This window comes from Rattus norvegicus, chromosome 10 (assembly GCF_021556685.1).
Source record: "Rattus norvegicus strain SHRSP/BbbUtx chromosome 10, alternate assembly SHRSP_T2T, whole genome shotgun sequence".
Classification (NCBI taxonomy): Eukaryota; Metazoa; Chordata; class Mammalia; order Rodentia; family Muridae; genus Rattus; species Rattus norvegicus.
In genome coordinates, this window is record NC_141543.1 from 17,712,391 (window position 1) to 17,732,898 (window position 20,508).

The 20,508-nt window shown below is 46.3% G+C and overlaps 1 protein-coding gene and 1 long non-coding RNA gene across 4 annotated transcripts; both read right to left on the reverse strand.

Annotated features, from left to right (window-relative positions):
- Window positions 1-1,006: 1,006 nt before the first annotated feature.
- On the reverse strand, window positions 1,007-7,816 carry Zfp263 (zinc finger protein 263). 3 transcript variants are annotated; one of them, NM_001399418.1, is given in 6 exon segments: window positions 1,007-3,043; window positions 3,513-3,629; window positions 4,999-5,122; window positions 5,401-5,474; window positions 5,938-6,118; window positions 7,163-7,816. In NM_001399418.1, coding segments are annotated over 6 exon segments (2,043 nt in total). In that variant the 5' UTR covers window positions 7,556-7,816; the 3' UTR covers window positions 1,007-1,889.
- Window positions 7,817-14,430: 6,614 nt separating this feature from the next.
- On the reverse strand, window positions 14,431-15,662 carry LOC134480756 (uncharacterized). The gene is made up of 2 exons (XR_015631461.1): window positions 14,860-15,662; window positions 14,431-14,535 (listed from the first exon to the last, which is right to left on the reverse strand). It is a non-coding gene; the product is annotated as an uncharacterized LOC134480756 (long non-coding RNA).
- Window positions 15,663-20,508: the final 4,846 nt, after the last annotated feature.

The window sequence follows — 20,508 nt, forward strand, 5'->3', positions numbered from 1 at the left end:
GTGTAGATCATCCCACCCACTTCGTGGCACCAGGAGCATATTAGTCCTGTCCTACTCATGGGACCAAGACCCTGTTCCTACACTGCAGATTCTATATCAATCTGTAGTTAATCTACATTAATCTCACCTTCCTTCCCTGCCCTCAGTCCTCAGACCACCACTTCTTACCTTCGGGAAAAAACTCCCTTAAGATAAAGGGAAATAAGACAATGATAATGTTTTAAAAGTTGGCCCAGAAAACCAAGCTTTTGACACACTAATCCGAATCAAGAGCTGGGGTAAGAATGAGGACTGTTTTGACAGACTGCTGCTAATCCACTGGTCCACCATCTTTCCCCACAGAATAGCTAGATTAGTTAGACAGTTGGATAGATTTCTCTGGAGATGGTGAGATGGCTTCCTGGCATCTGACTGACTACTCCTAGAGTGCTGGGTTCTAAGTTTCTCCACTCTGTGGGAGGTGGTGGTGAACTCCTTTAATCCTAGCACTTGGGAGGCAGAGGCAGGCAGATCTCCAGGTTTGAGACTAGCCTGGTCTACAAATGAATTCCAGGACAGCCAGGGCTACACTGAGAAACCAACTTGAAGAGATAAAGCATATAAAAAAAGATAAACACTCCTATTATTCCTACCCCAAGCCCACCTTCTATGATATAATGCTTTCCTCCTCCTAATTTTGTCCCGATTTTGATTACCACACCATCAATGATCAATGGTGTCGTGAAGACCATTATTAGATTCCCTCCTGGGAACAAGTTTTGCAAGACAAAAATATTCTGTCTTTAAAAAGCCTGATCTGGCCAGGCAGTGGTGATGCACGAATATAATCCCTACATTCAGGAGGCAAGGCAGGTGGATCTCTCAGTTCGAGCCAGCCTGGTCTACAGAGTGAGTTCCAGGACAACCAGAGCTACCCAGAGATACCCCATCTCCAAAAGAACCCACACAAGAAAAGAGAAGTTTGAACCATATGAACACAAAGTCCCTCAATAAAGATTCATACATATTCATGTTTCCTTGGAGATATTTATTATAAACCCTCCAAACATTCTCAACGGGGACATAATTCCTAATTTCTCTAGGATCTGTTTTTTGTATCTGATGAAATCATGGAACCTTCCACTCATAATCATGTCTATAGAGCTCTAGGTACCTTTCAACAGGTGGAAGAAAGTCTCAAATCTCTAGAAAGGTAGACTGTAATCACATACCCTTAATCTGCAAAATGCTGGGTTCTTCTGTGGATTCCACATTATGACTTCCCATCTCTCTAGTTCACTTTTTATGCCAATGAACACTCCAACCAAACTACTCAGAGGGGTGTTGCAATGGCAGAATTGGACTGCCCAGGACTTCCCAGCCAGGGCCTTAAAATAAAACAAGACAAAAACAAAAAAAAAACACAAAGCAAAACAAAAAAACCCCCTGCAACTTAAAACTGGGTCTTGTTGACCTTAAACTGGCCTCACAGGACCTAGCCCTTCTTTGGTCTTAAGGGCCTCAGGAGGCCAAGTTCTCCTGCTTAATGTCACAAATAAGGAGTTGAAGCCATAGGTAGCCCCAAAATTGATGGGATAGATACTAGACTCAGTACTGCACCCAAACCATACTTGGGAAAAACAATAAAGCTACCTTTATCTGAAAATAGGATGAACTTCATAGAAAACCATCCCCGAGCAGGCTATCTCAAAGTCCTTAAATTCTTTCTTACTTCTGAAGACTGAACTTTTTAGTTTTAAGCTAGTTCTTCACCTCTGTACCTCCCTTAAAAAAGTCCCATTTTCTCTTTATATTAATTACCAGCAAAATACACCAAAGGAGGCAGAAAATATCAGCTCTGGAAAGTCAGCTTTCTGCTACAACTGAGGCAAAACGAAATCCCACCATTTCTAACCAGTGTGCGTTCTTTGATGACTTGTGAGGCGTGAGCTCCGAGAGAAGCTTTCTCCACATTCAGAACATTTATATGGTCTTTCTCCTGTATGGGTTCTCAGGTGACGAATCCGGTTGGAACTGTGAGAAAAACTGTCTCCACACTCGTGACAAGTATAAGGTTTTTCTCCTGTGTGAATTCTCTGGTGCCTGATTAAGTTAGATCTGTGAGAGAAGTTTTCCCCACAAAGGATACACTTATATGGTTTTTCTCCTGTGTGTGTTCTCTGATGTCTGGTAAGGTGCATGCCCTGCCGGAAACTTTTCCCACAAGTGGAACATTCAAAGAGTTTCTTCTCCACTCTGTGGTTTGTAAGAAAGGGGGCACTGTCATTTATGCCTTGCCCACACTCAGGCAAAGGATCAAGTCTCTCTTTCTCATGGGTTCTTTCATGAATAACAAGATGTGAACTCCGAGAGAAACTTTTGCCACATTCACTACAGCGATAGGGCCTCTCTCCAGTGTGGATCCTCTGGTGCCGAAGCAGGTTAGAGCTGTGAGCAAAGATCTCCCCACACTCAGGGCACTTGTAGGGCTTCTCCCCAGTGTGTGTCCTCTGGTGTCTGTTGAGGTTGGAGTTGCAAGAGAAGCTTTTTCCACAGACATTGCACTGGAAGGGCTTTTCCCCCGTGTGGGTACGCTGATGGCGGGTGAGGTGGGTATTCTGACTGAAGCACTTTCCACATTCAAGGCACTTATGAGCTTCCTCTCCTACATGTGTTCTGTGCAGTGACAGAAAATGTGGGTGTCCACCAAAGACTTCACCACACTCTACATCCATACACAGCTTTTCTGCTGCGTGTATTCTCTGGTGCCTAATTAGGTTTGAGTTATTAGAAAAGTTCTTGCCACACAAGGCACACAAATGGAGTTTCTTGGGCTGTTCTTTTGCTTGTACCAGTCCTCTACAACTTGGGGTTCCCATTAAGGACTCCTCTATTTTGTCCTCTGGTGGACATTCCCAATGTCCTTCTCTGTCATCAAGTCTTCCCTGCTCAGGACTCCAGGGCACCTCCCTTCTAGCCTGGCCAGGGAGCAGCACTGGAGGATGGGTACTTTCAGGAGAGACAGACTCAACGCTCCTTTCCTGGTTCTCAAACTTTTCCACTCCTAGTAAGAGAGAAAAAATAAAGCCCTAAGTTATTTTACAGTGGAAAAAAAATCTCCACATACCTTTCAGCAAAAGGCCCAGAGAATAGAGTTCTCTCTCAATTTCCCAGCCTGTCCTTTTAAGTAAAGTGTGCCAGAGAAGCACATGGAGATTCAAAGACTAAGAGCTCAGACTATTCTTAGATTACCATTTTTAGCCCCCCACCCCCACCCCCTACCTCACTTTCCAATTAGCTCTTCTCTCCTGGTATGGATCACAGCTAAGACTAGAATGTAGTCAGTCAGTCTAAGACTGAGCACCTCCTCAAATTCACAGTCCACATTCCTCACTTACCGTGCTGGTGGAAGAGGGTGCAGGAGACAAAGCAGCAGCTATCGCCCCATGTGCAACACTGGCCATGCACTCAAATCCCAAGATGTCACACACAGCCTCGGGGGGGGGGGGGGGGGTCCTATCTTCACTTCTTACCTAGAACTGGGTTTCTGGGGTTCATGCCTTCCTTGCAAGTCTGGACACTTGGATCCCATGGCTTCCCTCCTTGTTCCACTTGGGTGCTCGAGACCTCCTGACTGGGAATGCAGGACTCTGTTCACATTGAAAGAAACATATCACCACACTCTTCTACTAAGTAGAGAAAACAAACAGAGCCTTGTTTCCTGCCCAGAGCAGAGAAACAAACTCTCCCTGAGTCTGACCTATATCACTTGGGAGTCACACTAAAAAAAGCATTTCCAGTAGTTACTTTCTAGGAAAAAGGAACTTCTCTAGGAGAAGACTGTGGGTTTTTTAAAAAATATTTTCAAAGAACTTGATTTTTTAAAACCAGAATATACAATTTGTAATTCAAATTAGTATAAAATAAATAAAATAGATGATCACTTCTTTGAAAATCAACTTATAATAAGAGTGTTGGCTACTTATAGACAGAACTAAATTAACTGCAAAGCTCTGGGAGAAAACATGAAATCAACTGGGAGAGAACCTGGACTCTTAGAAGACAGTGAGATTAAAACTTTGTAAATCTTCCTGTGCTGTGCTAAATAGAGAAGCCAACACCTCGCCCAACCTCTAACAAAACAGACTCAACCTAATCTCTCATCATTGCTGGCACAGCAATGAAAAGTGATGCAACCCAGAAGGTCCCAAAAAAGGAAAACAAAAGGCAGCAGAGCTCTGCACAATCAGTGCAAATGAATTCACAGATCTACGTAGCCTTATATAAACATGGAGGGGAAGGACAGCAGTGTGATTTCTTCTTGCTGCATGCTTCAATATAAACAATCATACTGTCTACACTGCCTTACATTACCTACAATTTTTTATTACAGAGAAGCTGAGGAACTATGTAAGTTATATATACTCCACTACATTCAGCTATCAGTTTGTCTTATTTTATTAGCATCATTTTAAGCCTTTGCATAACTGTTCAACATACAGATATACATTAATGAATGCATTGTCTATCCTATTCTGTGTGTATTCGTGTGTATGTATTGTTCCAACTGTTCACAAGTTCCCCTTCCCTTCCTGGAGAGCCAATAAACTGATAAGTCAGTAGTCCTGGATTTTCTGACTCTGATTAAAAAAAAAAAATCTAGAAATGTCAACAAAGCACAGGAGGCATAAATGCTGAGTGAGTGCAGGAGCACTTCCACTGCACGGGAGTGGGAGCGATAGGGGTCTGTGGTCACTGGATATGATGTGTGCTGCCTTTGGAAGTTCTCTCCAGTTCAGACTCTCTGCCTTAAACTCTAACAATGCAAATACAGTCTAAGGATGCCATTAAGTCTATCAACTGTGCAGATGTTTAACTAAGTATTAAGATAAAAAAAAAAGTGTTAGAGCAAGGGGTGGGGCTATTGACAAAACTCAGAGCTCATGTCAGAGGGTGTGTGTTCAAGGAGCAGGACAGTCTGGTCATAAATGCCATCATCCCAGAGAGAGAAGTTCTTACCTAGTGTCCCCACGTTCTCATAACTATCTTGCACCATATCCCTTGAGGGAGCTCTCTTACTATGGTCCTGATGGTCCCACTCCTGAGAGATATACATTGCCATGTCCTCGAGGCTCTCGGGCAACTGAAACAATACAAGACCCCCTTTAGCATCACATGCAATAATCCCTAAGGACAATTAAGCAGAGTCACAGTTCACAGGGTAAAACCCAGGAGTGCCAAGAACACTCATGTCATGGGGGAAGCCTGTAAGTGATGGGTTGAAAAGACAAAGAAAATAAGGGCGATATCTGATCAAAAAGAAAATATTCTCCTAGTAGCAGAGGGGAGCCTCCCACCCCAAAAGCAGAGGAGAAAAGGAGAATTAATTCTGGGGAGAGGCAATGAGAACTTCCACATCACCTGGGTCCCAGTCATATCCTTATCTTCCACATTCCCTTCAGGAGGAAAGAGAGAGAGCCAGGGAGCAGATAATGCTGAAGACAACAGAGAACACAATGAGTAACACCACGTCCCGGCAGCCCACAGACTATTACAAGACAATACGCACTCCTCAACTACAAGTCTCAGCTTTAGGACTGACATTAAACAGAAAGTAGCAAAAGGTGTACTAAGGTGATTTAAAGTAATGGAGTTATAGTAAAGGCATGTGAGCCATCCTTCATCCTGGCCAACGGATTCTAATCACACACTCCCACATCTCATCTAACTGTAATTTGCCTGTTCTGTACACAAAAGGGCTTTACTAAGAGATTCCCCTTTTCCCTCCCATCCAACCTTCACAGAATTTATACCACCACTTTTAGGTTTTTCAGAGCACAACTGAGAACCGTAATTCAGAAATCCTTTCTCCTTGACAGCTGTACTACATTTTTCGAGGGTGAGGGGCAACCCCAAAGCCCCTCCTCCCTCCCACCTGCCCAGATAACTGTCCCTCACCCCTCTCCTTTACAGCCTGGGAGTCCCTTTTGGGGCTGGGGTCTAGCAGCTCCTGCAGCCTGGGGCCAGGGCTTCGCTCAGTCTCCATTGGCTCCAGCTTGAAGCTCGGTGACTCTCCTGCTGTTTCCAGTGGCAAAGGCTCCTCCAAAAGCACTTCTGCTCCCCGCCCTTGGTTTGTGACCTGGGAACCAACCCACATCACTCATCATCACAACGGGGCTGACAGAAATGGAAATTAGTACAGGATTCTTAGGACGCACCCTCAACAGAGAATCAGACTGTCTCTTTGGTCTTGACCAAGACGATGGTTTATGCTAAGGGCTTTTAGACTGTAAAAGAAAATGGGGGAGGGATGGGAGCAAGAAAACTGATGGTCCGCTGCCAGGGAAGACCTTCTCAACATATTCTACTGATACATCTCACTTCTGCTTGCTCTCTCTCTCACCTTTTCTAGATGCTCCCACGTTTCACTACTAGACAAGGTGAACTTAACAGGCAGTGACCACAGCCCCTGAGTGCTTAGCTGTTTCTCAAAGTTCAATTAGCAGAGATCCAGTTCTGTACTGGAAACTATAGACGAAGATATACTGGGTGTTAACCAGTAAGTATAGGCCTGGGGTGGTGGGACAGGCCTGTGGGAATCACAGTAGTGGGGAGGTTGAAGCAGGAGGATTGCCTTGAGTTTAAGCCTGGGCGACATAACCAGACTCTGCTTGTATTCCAAGAACTCAGAATTGGGAAAACTGAAGGTGGAGAATCACCACTGGTCTGAAGCCAAGCTGAACAACACAGTGAGTCAGTCAGCCTGGGCTACATAAGACTGTCACAAAACAAACCCCTCAAAGAAGTGGCAGAAGGTGTCATCCAAACGACATACTTTTCTCCTCGAAATTATCCCCAAACAGTACTGTAGCCAACAGAAAAACAGGACCAAACAGACTAAGTAGTCCGCCCAAAGTCACAAAGCTAGAAACCAGTGAGAAACTTTCTAACTACAGAACTAAATACTGGTAGAGCAACGCCTACATGTTGAAACAAAGTCTTCCTCACTTCCTATTATCGTCATATGGGGAAAATCTGGAAGAAAAGGATCCAGATAAGCTACAAACAATCCCTCTTCTTTAAGTAAAGTCTACTCAGGACAATCAAGTATATTCGACTACAAAAAAAGGCTAGATCAATGACCCAATTTTCCAGGCCAAACGACGAGTAAAACAGCTGTCACCTGTTGCCTCAGTTTCCCAAGTTCTTTCTGCATACGCTCCACAAGGGTTACTGCTTCTTCGCCGCTCTCTGGGCGCAGCTCCTGCACCCTGCTCTGAATCTCTTGGGGAAGGATAGTCAAGAACTGCTCCAGCACCAATAGCTCCAGTATCTGCTCCTTGGTGCGCATCTCCGGCCGTAGCCACCCACGGCAAAGCTCCTGAAGCTGGTTAAGGGCCTCTCGGGGACCAGAGGCGTCTTGAAAGCGGAACCGTCGAAAACGCAGATGGGAGGCCTCGGGGCTGGGCTCTGGTTCAGGCGGGGGTACCTCCTGGCTCCAGGTACAGTCCTCTTCCAATTTCACTATCAGGAGCCCTTCTGGCTCCTGGGAGCTCGGACCCGCAGCCATACTCATGTCCCCAGAGTGCCTAGGTCTTGAAACCAGCTACGTCCGCCTTGAAAGACGCCCTAGGTTCTGTACAACAGCAGGCCACCGCTGCTGTAGCCGAGAGACCCCGGGCTCCTAATCCCGCTAGAAGAACCCAGGTCCAGATCTTGGCAATAATAGGCCTGCAGCGTCGCCACCTGACCGGCTTCCCAGGCCCACACAGAACTTATGTCTCAGGCCCGCGGCGCAAGTCTCAGCGCGCGAGTTAGGCGTCATAAGCCAACGGCTGCTAGTCAGGACGGACTTCCGGTTCACGTTTCGTTTGTGCTGTCTTCCATTGGGTCGGGTCTAGCCACGTACTCACGGTCCACCTTTTTTGCTCTTTGCATAAAAGAGCGGGAGGAGGAGAACAGTCCGCTCGCGGTAAAAGGCGGGGCTAAGGCTAAGCAGTGGGTGGGGCCTCCAGGTGGGAAGCGGTAGCGGTGGGAATCTCTTGGCGGATGTGGCCCGGACAGATTTTTGTAGTAAAGTTTGCAAAAAGGTAAATTCCCCAGCCACGCTTGAACAAGAATCCAGCGGCGTTAGAGTGTCATGCTGGGGCCCAGAAGCGTAACAAAGAAAACCTTTCCGAAGGCCGAGCCCAACGTCCCGGAAACCTACAGCCGGAAACAGACCGGTGGACTGTGCTTCCAGGGCTCGAGGTGCGTGGGGACTGCTGGGAAATGTAGTCCATGGCGCGCCCTTGTTACTGCACCTACACTGTGGATCGAGCAGGTCTAAGCGGGCTGCTTTTGCCTCCCTGTGAGCAGTGGTCCCTAGTCCTTCAACTTTAGGCAACTGGTCTACCCAGAAGAATGCTTCTTCTGGTATGAGTTGCTTTCGCCATTCTCCCAGTGCAGGTCTAAGGCTTAGTTCTGGAGAGCATATCGGCTATGACGATCATCCTGAGGTCAGAAGGGAAGGAAACACCAAGGACTTCCTTATTTTTGGAAGAGAGAATTGCCCGGGTCTGAGACTGGAGCTGTCACAGATAGGTCGTGAAGTCTTCAGATTCTAGGAAGTTTGTCACGAAAACCAGTAATCGCTTATTGGACACGTACTTACATTGTTGGCTATTCACTGCAACTCGAGAGGCAGGAAAAGCCTTCTTTGCCCAGGTCTCCCTTTGTGAACTCTGTTTACTTTGTAAGACCTCAAGGCAGGAAAGTGAACATACCACCACCACAGCAACCCGGAGCTCCAGCAGCTAGGTCCCGCCCCAGACTTCCTTAATGGTCCCTAAACCTAACAGTCGTTTTCTAACCGCTGTAACTCTCATCCCAGGTCTGAGGAGGAAGAGTAGCCAGGCCCCACCCTACAAGACACACACACACACACACACACACACACTCATATCCCACCAATCCTCGAGCTCCATATAGAAACCCACCAAGCCCTGAGCAAACCCCACCAATCTTTGAGCTCCCTCAAGCTGAGGATTTGAAATTTCACCAATCCCCACCATGGAAAGCTGGGGTCGGGTGGGGGTTGGGAGAGACTAAAAATCCTATACAAGCCCTACCTACCACTCAGTTCCTTGCTTTCTTCTTTCCTGAGCGGAAACAGACACCCTTCTGGATTTTTTTCTTTCCCAATTAGTCTCTTGTATGAGAGGCTCATTGTGCGGTGTGACTTTTGGCTTCCGATTGCCAGTATGTCTTTCCCTTCAGAGCTTCAGTCTATGTACATGAAGTAGAACTTTCACAGTATGGCGTGGAGTAGATTGTAAAGTTCTGTGATTACGGCCTTGAGTGTCGTGGTGTCTGCTTAAACCCAACAACTCATACCAAGTCAATGCGGATGACAGGTGTTTTGTAATCACTGCTGCTGATCAATCAGGGCTGCAGAACAGACTCAGGAGCTGAACTCCGACCTTGAGAGGATGTTGTGCAGCATATTTAAAGGATGAGTGGGGTGGGCTGTACCACTGTTCAGTCGTTTTCTGTCATAAGGGGTTGAGAAAGGGAGTTTCCGTCAATCAGGTTAGGAGTACGTTTCTGGTCCTGGGAACATGAACTTAGTTTGACCCTGCCAGTAAGATGGAGAAGTTGTCCCTGAGGTGTCTGGACTCAGATAACTGTTTCCTTATAATAGGAGCTGTTTATTGAGAGGTCCTCAGCTCTCCTAGGGCCTGGGACCTTGAATTTAGGTCCTATGATTAAATGGAGTCTAAAAAGGAAATGGTAGTATTTAGAATAAGTTTCTTTTGCGTATTCCCAACAGTGTCAGTTAAGTCACTTGCCTCAGGTCATACAGCTAACCTATCACAGAAGCTTAGGCTGTGGAAATACGTTCTGCTTTTGATGACTGCATGTGGTTTCATCACAGGTACAAAGGCCTGCAGGCTGCCATGGCAAATGCCTATCTATCCAGACACTAGGTAGCAGGTGGGCTGGTATAGGTTCATTCAGAAAAATCTGAAGGCTTGTGAGGTTGGGCTGGAGAGATGACCCAGCAGTTAAGAGCAGTAGCTGACCTTCCAGGGACCTGGATTCTGTTCCCAGCAACAGAAGGTGGCTCACACAACCCTCAGTTCCAGGGGATCTAGCACCCTCTACTGCCCCCCCAGGGCATCCGTGATCGATAGGTATATAAGTGCAGATGCAGGTCAAATTTAATGGTTAATGACCTGGTGGACTGAGACACTCAGGGAAGTTGACTTGATTGTTAGGATCCTGGAAGCTTCTCATATGATCCTCCTTTTGGAGTCACCTTTCAGACTGCAGGTAAACTGACCTGCAAATGGAATCTGCAAACCCCCAACCCCCAAGGCTATGGAGCAGTCTCCTGTAGTGAGGAGAAGCTCTGGCCATCAGCTGTTCTGATTAAAGGACAATTCTGCTTTGGTAGCGGTCAGTCTCCTCATTTATTTCTGCGCTGCCTCAATTCTAGTTTAGCAAAAACACTCATGTATACAAAAATAAATCCTGTTAACAAAGAAAAGTTTGTGAGGCCCAGCATCCCCTATGATCATCTTCATGTATTTTAGACATTCCTGTCTCCAGGGACTATAGACTGACCCCAAAACCATGCATTTTGTGATCTCAGACAGTTTATCTCATCTCACAAAGATTTCTCTCCTGGTCTAGAGTAATATTTTACCACTTCTGAGCCTGGGTGGTGGGGAACCAACGTAAAAGTCATAGAGCAGTGCTCTGCGTACATTATGAGCTTGGATCAGGACCAAAAGAAGGAAAATTGAGGGGCCATAAGAACGGGAGAAGTTCTCACACCAGGATCTGGCTGGAAGTCAGAAAATTCAACACAGCTAATAAAAGTATTTACAGAAGCTGGCCATGGTCACATGCCTGTAACTCATCCTAACATCCAGAGAACCAGAACAGGAGGGTCAGAAGCTTGGCCTGAGCTATATAAGACCCTGTCCAGGAATAAATACAGCACCATGCATTCTATACTTCTTTGTAAAGTTTTGCTTAGTCTTTAAATTCTCTGTATGGCTGTTACCAAAACCCTGTTCATTTCTTTCGAGATGCTCACGCCCATGTCTCGGATGCATAGTTTTGTCTTTTTTTTCTTTTCAATTCTTTACCTGAAACATGTAAAGAGATGCTTTACATTACACTTAAGTACAACTGAGAACAGAACTTGTAGTGAAATTCTAGTAGAGTGATCATACCCAGGGTAAACATTAGAATGAACTCACGGTTTTCCATGTCTAGGGCAGACGTCAGGGTGAATAGTTGTTTTCTAGAAGTACTTTGACCTCAAACAAGTCACTGTGGAAAAGAGTGTTTTCTGTTATCTATAGAGCTGTTTTTCTGAAGGAGCTTCCTAGCCTTTGCACGACGTTGGTTATATGACAGTCGTGGCACACCTGGAATGTCTCGCAGTATTGAGTGCTACACTGTAAGGACTAAAGTTGCAGGGCCACGATCTTTTCCTTCATGAAACATAGAGATTAGGGGCTTATGGAGGAGGGACTTGTTTTAGCCCCCAAAGCATTTATGTAATAATATATGTGCTTCTGCACAGCTGTTCAAGGTTCAGGTCTTGGAGGCTGCTCCCTGCTGTCTCAGAGCCTGATTACATTCTCCTTCCGTCCCCCTGTGTAAGTCAGAATACTGACAAGAACCACACCATGATGTAGTAGTACTGTTTGCGTTGTCAGCACAGCAGGCCTCCCAGAGGTGGTGGTAGTGATCAGATGGTAGTGAACATTGCAGATCCACTGAGACAAACTGTCAACAGCAGCGTTAAGCCCAACACTTCCTGCCAATCCCACCCTCCCAGCATTCCTTATTTTTTGTCTTTCAGCACTGAGTGTTCTTATTTTTGCTCCTCTAGCTTCCCTGGATGACCTCTGTCTTGTCTTTTGCTTCAGCCTGCACAATCACTTCTTTCTCCACTTTGCTCTCATGGCACGGTAGTTTTGAAAAGGATCATGAGGCGAAGGCCAAGAGAACCTATTGTCTTATTTGTAGGGAGTGAAGAAAGCCCTCAGTGAATGTGTATTGTTTGACTTGGCCATGGCCATGTCAAGGATCCCAGTGCCTCAGACTCATGGGAGTGGCAAAACCTTCCTCAGGTCTAAGTATGAATGTTGATGGTGTGTGCAGAAAATGTCTACCACAACTTCCTTCACCCTGTCCCCACATAGATATTTATAGCCTGAAGTCAGCTCCCCTACAGAACCTGATCCTACCAAGATTACCTAAATCCGCCTCCTTGTTGAGCTGTTGTCTGTTTATCTGTAGGTAATAGTCAGCTTCCTTGTTTGACTGCAATGACTCCACCTCCCTGTTCAGGTATATTTAATGATTGTGCTGAGCTTCCCCATCAGAGAGCTCAGTCCCCGAGCCTGGCTATTCTGTGTGCCAGTGAGTTTGTCTTTTCTTCATTCTGTCACAGACCCAGTCAGCTCAATCCATGGGACAATGCAGGACTCAGCACAGAAACTTACGGGTATCTATTTATATCCTTCTCTCCTTCTTCCCCACCCTGACCCCATGAGAATGTGCCTGTGTGTGCTGTGTGTGTGTTGGCTGCTTATATGTATGTGTACCATATTTGTGCCCAGTGCCCAAGGAGATCAGAAAAGGATGCCAAACTGAGAGTTTAAGACATGTACCTTGGCTTGCTGGAAACTTACTGTACAAAGCCCATAGCTCTGGGAAAGTCTCTAAATATACTTAACTTGCCTTTTGTTTTCTGTAGCTCCACTTCTGATGAACTGTTCTTGTTAAATAAAATATGTCAGCCTGTGATGTGGTTTTTTTTGTGCTTAAAAACTCATGCAGAGAAAGGCTTGGAGCTTCACTGGGATCTCGAACACCCAGTGCAGTCACTGACTGGCCAATAAAGACTTTCTATTGGCTTAAACCCTTGTCTAAGCAGTTTTCTCTTATGGATACCCCACCACACTGGCACATACCTGTTATCCTAGCACTTGAGAAATGGAGGCTAAAGTGCTACTAAACAGGGGGGAAGTCACACGTACCCCCAATAAGCCAAGCGCAGCTACCTGGTCTTAAGCCAATGGAAGCAGCCAAATTAATAGTAAAAAGCAGAGAAAGATTTATTCAATGTAGCAGCAATGAGGAGAAGGAAGAGAAATCCAGTGACATCCTCCAGTCCACCCGAATTCCAGTGCTGAGGAGAGGTGACAGTTTAAAAGAGGACTAGGGATGTGATGTGCTCCTCTAAGCTGCTCCTGCCATGTGATCCTGCCCACCACCGACCCCTCCGTGTCTGGGTTTCAGTCTTATCCTGTACGGTGATCTGACTACGTTAGAACTGTGGGAAATACCTTTCCAATACTCTGGCTGGTAATTTTTTCCCTCTCTCAGCATGAGATTCCTAGGGAAATTCCCGTCTCTTTGGGGTCCATTGTTTCAACAATCTGGTTGAGAGACTCGAGCATTTCTTTAGAATATTTTCATTTCTGCCGGGCCACTTACAAAAGAAGAAAGCATTCAAAGCCAACCTCAGCTACATGGGAAGTTGAGGCCACCTTGGGCTATGTGACTTTCTCTTTTGTGATAAGGTAAGGCAGTGCGGGGTCTCCTCTACCTTGTATCCTTGCTGACACCATTTCAGGTTTAACTCAAGTTTGATCTCCCTGATGGAGAATCCCACGGAAAATTACCGAGCTCTATTCTAGGAACTCAAGGCCAGGACGCCCCAGCTAATTTGTGTTAGCTTCTCTTAAATCGCCTGCTTACGCAACACTCCCTTTCCAGCTAACCACTTATCTTAGCTTCTGCCCATATGCTTGCTACCTAGGACACCCTTCACCCTGTTGAAGAACAGAGGCTTTCTTCTACTGTACTTTTAAAATACCAGGGGCTAGGGATATAGCTCAGGGTTTGCAGAACACCTGTCTAGAATACCAAGCCAGCCCACAAAGCCTTCTGTTCTGTTGTGCTGAGTTTCCTTATCATGGCCATGCAAGTATTTCTGTTTATTGTCTGTCCACACTTTCCCATAACAATGCAAACTCTGTGAGAGCTGTACCTGTTTGTCTTTGCACCTGTAGTACCTAGAATGGTGCTCGGCAACACAACTTAAATGTACGGTCTCACAAGGTCCCTTCCTTGCTAAGTTTTCAACACATCAAATAACTCTTCTAAAGAAGGTGACTGGCTGTTCTCAGATTTCCGAGAATGGAAGGACTTCCAAGAATACCTTGCTTTGGAATTTCCAGTGCTAGAACCCAGCAAACTGTGTTTTGGTCCCACAAGCGGATCTGTCATTTTACTTCTAAATAAAGATTTCCTCATCTATAAAGAACAAGGTAAACCAGTGCCTATAATTGTACCTGTAATTACAACGCACGGGAACTGAAGGCAGTAGGATCAGAAAGCCCAGGTCGTTCTTAGCTACTTGACAAGTTTGAGGCAGTCTGGGCTACACGAGCCTTTATTTCAAAAAAGAAAGCAAACACAATCCCCCAAACAAAAGTTAGGAATGGAGCTTGGTACTGTATGGCTTCTCGTTTCATCCCTGTACTGCAAAAATAAAATGAATAAATAAATAAATAAGGGGAAAAGACAGGAAGAAAGGAATGGGGAGAAAAAGAAAAGTGTCTTCCTAACAGTTGAGTGGTGATTAAGGGAATGCATATGTATAAAATAACATTTTGCGTGTGTGCTTTCTCTGCATTTTCTCTCTTCCTCCTTTCTTCACACTCTTCCTCTTCCTCTTCCCCTCTGTCTCCCTCCCCATGGCAACTTCTCTGAACCCTTCCTGTGTAGTCAGTAAACTGGTGCCCAGAGTAAACCTACGTTAATTTGGCTTGAATTGGCTCATTTTATTGGTAGAGAATAACTTACCAACATCAGCTAACATCTGGATGGTCTCTCCTGATGGGAACTTGGTCCTGGCAGCCATTTGCCCACGGACCTGTTCCAAACAGCTGGTAGATGATTATCAAAGAGGTAGAGCGGTCTTGTTGGATCATTGGTGCCAAGACTTAATACAACGTTCTGAGGTGACCCAAGCAAGGATGAGGAACTGCCTCAGGTGACTGAGTGGCCAAGAGCACTGGGAATTATAGGAATCAGAGCTCCTGATTAGGCCGTCAGGAGGTGCTAGGTGTCAACAGTTACACGAGAGTTTCCTGGGTGTGTATCCTATCTGAGTCCGTCCTGTGAGTACTATGGCCACTGACCAGGGCCACTTGGTTGTATACCAATGGGCTGAGCTTCCTCTTTCTTGACACAGCTCTTGGGTTAGCAGGAAGCTGTGAAGATTAAGGAAGAGAAGGCGGAAAGTACACATTATTATGTGCACATCATTATTAAATGTAGGAAGTGAAGCTTTGTGTGTGTGTAGTCTCATGGTTTCTCTTTCTTCCTTTTGGCTACTTTGTGGGTTCTTCATTGATCTCTCTCCTAACACTGTCTTCTCTGGCTCAGCTCAGCCTCTCCTGGCTCCACTGTCACTGTCAGTCTTCTCAGTCTGCTGGCCCAATTCATTTTCAACTGTCTCTCATTTTCACACTGCTCAATCTTTCTCTTCTCTAGCCCCACCCAAATCTTTCTTCCTGTATCAACTGTCTCCTGGACCCTACTCCCCAGTCCTACTACTCGCTCCTCTGCTGGCTTTCTATACCACCTCCTGTTCCCAGAAGTCCAAGAGCCAACTGACACCGAAGAGCATAGGTTCATTTAAAGGGCCAGGCACATAAAATATTTCATACCACAAGGAAGTTCTTAGAGACTGCATGTGAGAAAATCAGCTTCGAATCTAAATAAAGGTGTCCTGAGCTATCTGGTGCCCGAGTGTGTGAACAGCATTTCTTGGTACAACCACACATCGAGGGTTCCACACGTCCCTCCGGTCCTGAACCTGGATGGGGATGAACTTGATGCCAAGCCACACAGAGTGGATGGAGGATGTCACCCAGGGATCCGCCAGCTGCCTGGCCAGCCTGCAATGGGAGTCAACCACAATGTGCGAGTGGGAGAGAAAGAGAAGTGGAGCATCTTGAGCATTATGAAGAGAGACAGAACTGGAGACTCCAGGGTTAGAGAAGGGTAGTCTGTTGTAATTGTCCAGTCCCGCAATCTGGGGCTGTGGTGAGGTCCCAGCTCGAGTTGCTTTGGAGGGGTACATCTGAATGCATGGGTACACAGTGGCAGGGCTTATATTACCTATATAATTATAATCATATAATTATATATTAGCCAGTCCGTGGATTATATTACCACTAGCAATCATGGGGATGCCCCTGGTCAGGGCAGCCACCAGGGACCCGTGGGTGTCCAGGGGTTGTGCATAACTGGCCCTGCCCCTCACTGGATGCAGTGCTCTGGAGAGCTGGCTCTACCTCTTATTAGCAGCCGCATTGGGGAGAACAGGCCCTATGCATGGCCCAGACGCACAGCAGAACTGGTCTTGGTGGTGGTGGGAAGGAGGGGGTGGGCGTGTAGTGAGTGAACCCCGAGGGCGTGAATGTGAGAGAGCTGATCCTGACACTCATCTGCCCTGAGGTGGTGGTGGGGTGGGGGTGATGCGCCTCCCTCAACCCCCTGCATTCCTCATTGCCTGCAGCAGTTGGGAGAACTGGCCCTGTCCATCGCTAGCTGCAACACTCTGGAGAGTGGGTGGAGCATGCATCTTATCCCGGACAACACAGTAGAGCTGGCCTTGATGGCGAAGGTATGAGTGAGCCAGCCCGAGGGTGTGGGAGCAGGAGAGTTGTACTGCCTCCTCCCAGTCGGCCACACTTGGGCGAGTGGGCCAGCATTGAGCAGCACGGTGGAACTGGCTCTGGAAGTGTGGGTGCTGGTGAGCTGGCCTTGAGAGCGGGAGAGCTGACCACGCCTCCTGCTGAGGGCTGGCCATGCCTCTTGCTGAGGGCTGACCACGCTTCTGCTGATGGCTGCTTTGGGTGGTCTAGCTGGAGTAGTGCTGGTGAGCCAGCCCTGGTAGTGGGCATGAGGAAGAGCTGAGTGGGCTGACCCATTCAGCTGCCACCCAGGCACAGATCCAGGGCTCTGAACTGGCCCACCCCCAAATCAATATCATCTGCAAATGGTTGGGACGTGTGAAAGGGCCAGTCCTGTTGTTTCAAGGCTGCAGGATCTCCTTGATACAGGGCAACAACAGGATAACTGGGAGGAGTCCTGATGAGGATCTAATCAATGCTGATGGTGTCACAGACGTCAGAGACCTCAAACCAGAGCAATGACTCATTGCAAGTGAAGATGTGTGGTCAGAGGGATGTACTGTGGGACATACTGTGACACACTGTAGCTTCCAGGATGAGATGTTTTTTATGTTCTTTTTTTTTGTTTTTTTTTTTGTTTTTTTTTTTTTGGTATGTGTGTTTTATTTGGGAGTGGGGAGGCTGCAAGGGCAAATGGGTGTGAGGGGATGGGGAGATGAGTGGGACTCAGTGCATGATGTGAAACTCACAAAAAGTCAATAAAAAGTTAAAAAAAATTAACACATTTCCAAGTTCTGTCAGAGTGTCAGGTCTGTTTTGACACCTCTCCCTCCACCTGACTCTAGAGTTTCACTTTGCCAATCATTTACTCTAGATATTCAAGCCTTTGTTTGGTTTGGGTCTTTTAAAAAAAGTTTTATTTGTGTGCATATGTGTATGTATGCATACGTGTGTGTGCCCACGGAGGCCAGAAAGGAACATGAACCTCTCTTGGAGTTAGAGCTTTTAAACTGCCCAACATGGTGCTGTAAAGCAAATGCGGGTCCTCTGAGAGAACTGCAGAGATCCTGGAGCACGGTCCTCACGTGAGGAGATTTCTGAGTGCTTGTGAGAGAACTCTAAGACACCAAGAGCTTTGTGCTCTCACTTCCTTCTAAAGCGTAGTATTGTTCTTGAATTGTGCTTTCCTGCCCTCCAATGTGTATCGAAGAGGAGTGAGTTCACTTTAGAGTTTTCATTACAATAGCTATTGCTGTTTGCTCTATGGGAAACCATGTTTTTTAAGACGTGTGCAGCTTGCCTTTGTGGTTGTACACTACTCATGTGACTCCTCTTAACCCTCAGAGTCTACATTGTCTGATGCTCTGAATGAAGTTGGCCATGACATGAGACTCTAGTCTGCCTCCTTCTTAGGCTCCACTCTCCCAAGTCCCACTGCCTACAGAGAAGTACTGAGACATCTGCCATCCCAGAGCCTGCGTTGGTCATTTTGATACAGCTGTTTGGGCTTATCAAAGTATGTTGTGACTTTTAACAAATCCCATTTGTCACGGGTACATTTACATTTCGGCTTCCTATAAAATCATTTGCATTTCAGGGTTCGAAATGTGTAACATTTTATGTATCGAGTCCTGTAGAAAGCACAATGTCAGTGCTGAAGTCCAGGAGTGGATTCGGGGTTGGGATCCAATGGTGAACAAACTATTAATGACCATAGAACATTTACCAGATTCCTTACTGGGAAAAGCTAACTAAGCAAAGCCTGGAATCTCACTTCAACCTCGAATGATTGTATATTCAATGTCTCAGATTTGTCCCTTAAAATTAACTATACCTCGGACAAGCAGACACGAGAGTATGCCCCTATAGTCCTCACACAAGGGAGGAGACAGGAAGATCAGAAGTAAGTTTACGCTGGCTACTTAGTGAGTTCAAGGCTGGCCTGGACAACAAAACGAAATAAAAGGATAAGAATATAGTGGGAGCAGGGAGAGTGGACGTTTGCCTCACAATGAGACCCATTATTTTCTTTCTTCCCATTAATTTATTTATTGATTCACTTTATATCCTGATCCCAGCCCCCATATCCCCTCTCTCCATCCCCTTTTCCCTTCTCTGGTAAGAGGAAGCACCCCTTTCCCATAACAACCCATACTAGCACATCAAGTCACTGCAGGACTGGGCACATCCTCTCCCACCATGGCCAGATAAGGCAGCCCAATTAGGGGAACCGAATCCACACAAAGGCAACAGCGTCAGGGATAGGCCCTGCTCCAGTTGGGGAATCTGCATGAAGACCAAGCTGCCCACCTGCTACAAGTGTGCTGGAGGCCTAGACCCAGGTCATGCTCTTTGGTTTGTGGTTCAGATTCTGGGAGCCCCCAAGGTCCAGGTTAGTTGACTTTTGTTGGTCTTTTATGCCCTCTGGGTCCCTCAACTCTTTCTTCAGCTTGTCCACAAGACTCCTTAAGCTCTCTTTAATGTTTCCCTGTGGGTCTCTGCATCTGTTTCGGTCAGTTGTCGGGCGGAGTCTCTCAGAGGACAGTCGTGGTGGGCTCCCATCTGCAGGGTATCATGATAGTGTTAGAGCTTGATTCTCGCCTACGGAATGGGTGTTGAGCTGTGCTCGTCACGGACTGGCTGTTCCTTCAGTCTCTGCTTCATCTTTGTCCTTGCACTTCTTGTAGGCAGGACAAATTTTGGGTTGAAGGTTTCGTGGATGGAGACATGTTATTTTCAACTCCGGACCAACATAAGAAATCTTCCATGACCTTCCCAGCCATCCCTTCTGTTGGCTCAATAACAGACATATTAAATACCATCCCTTATCTTAATGTTTTGGAGGATAGGCTAGATATTCCTTTAGGGGCTAAGCGCATTATGCATGACCTTAAGACAGTCTTTTGGAGCTGGAGAGCCGACCCAGCAGTTAACAGCACTTGTTCCTCTTCCACAAAGTTTGATTCCTAGAACCTACACGGAACAATTCACAGCACCTGTAACTCTAGCTCCAGGGGATCGGACAGCCTCTTCCGGCTGTGATCACCTGCAGGTGATCCGAGATAACCAAGCCAACAAGCTCAGTCAGTGTTTCCTCAGGCAGCGCTAACCGGATTCAGTAAGTTAAAAAAAAAATGCCTGAAGATGGGAAGGTAATGTATCGGGGCAAATAGGAAGGGGTAGTAGTTATGATCAAGACACATTGTATACATATATAAAATAATCAAAGAATAACACTAATATCCCCAAAAAACAAAACAAAACAAAACCAAAGGAAAAACTCATTACTGTTCAATTTTCACTTATAAACACTTAAAACATGTCACCACGGCTTTAATCCTAGTTTTACATTTTTATCAAAAGCCCCTAAAAATGAAACTTTTGCGACTCTCTCTTGACCTCTGAAGACCCTAGCAGCATCAAAACACTGCCTTGCAGAAGTCTCTGACTCAGAATTGCCTATGTTACAAAAGAAGGAGCTACAATGGTAAAGTATGTGGCTGGAAATCCCCATTCGCAGCCTCCCCATCCTGTGGTAGGTGCTCCAAGGAGTTTCCTGATGAGTCAAGGAGGAGTCACAGATCAGAGGAACCTGCAGCAGCCTGCAAGTCACAAACCCTCACCACTTCTCCGGCAGCTGCCTCTCAGTCAATGTGGGAGGTCCGAGCTAAGCACCGGCCAGTGCCACTCCTGGGCAGGTGGTCCTGGGGTGCATAACAAAGCAAGCCTGGGAACAAGCCAGAAAGCAGCGTTTTTCTGTGGCTTCTTCATTTCCTGCCTCAAGTTCCTTTGATGGTGGACTGAGATG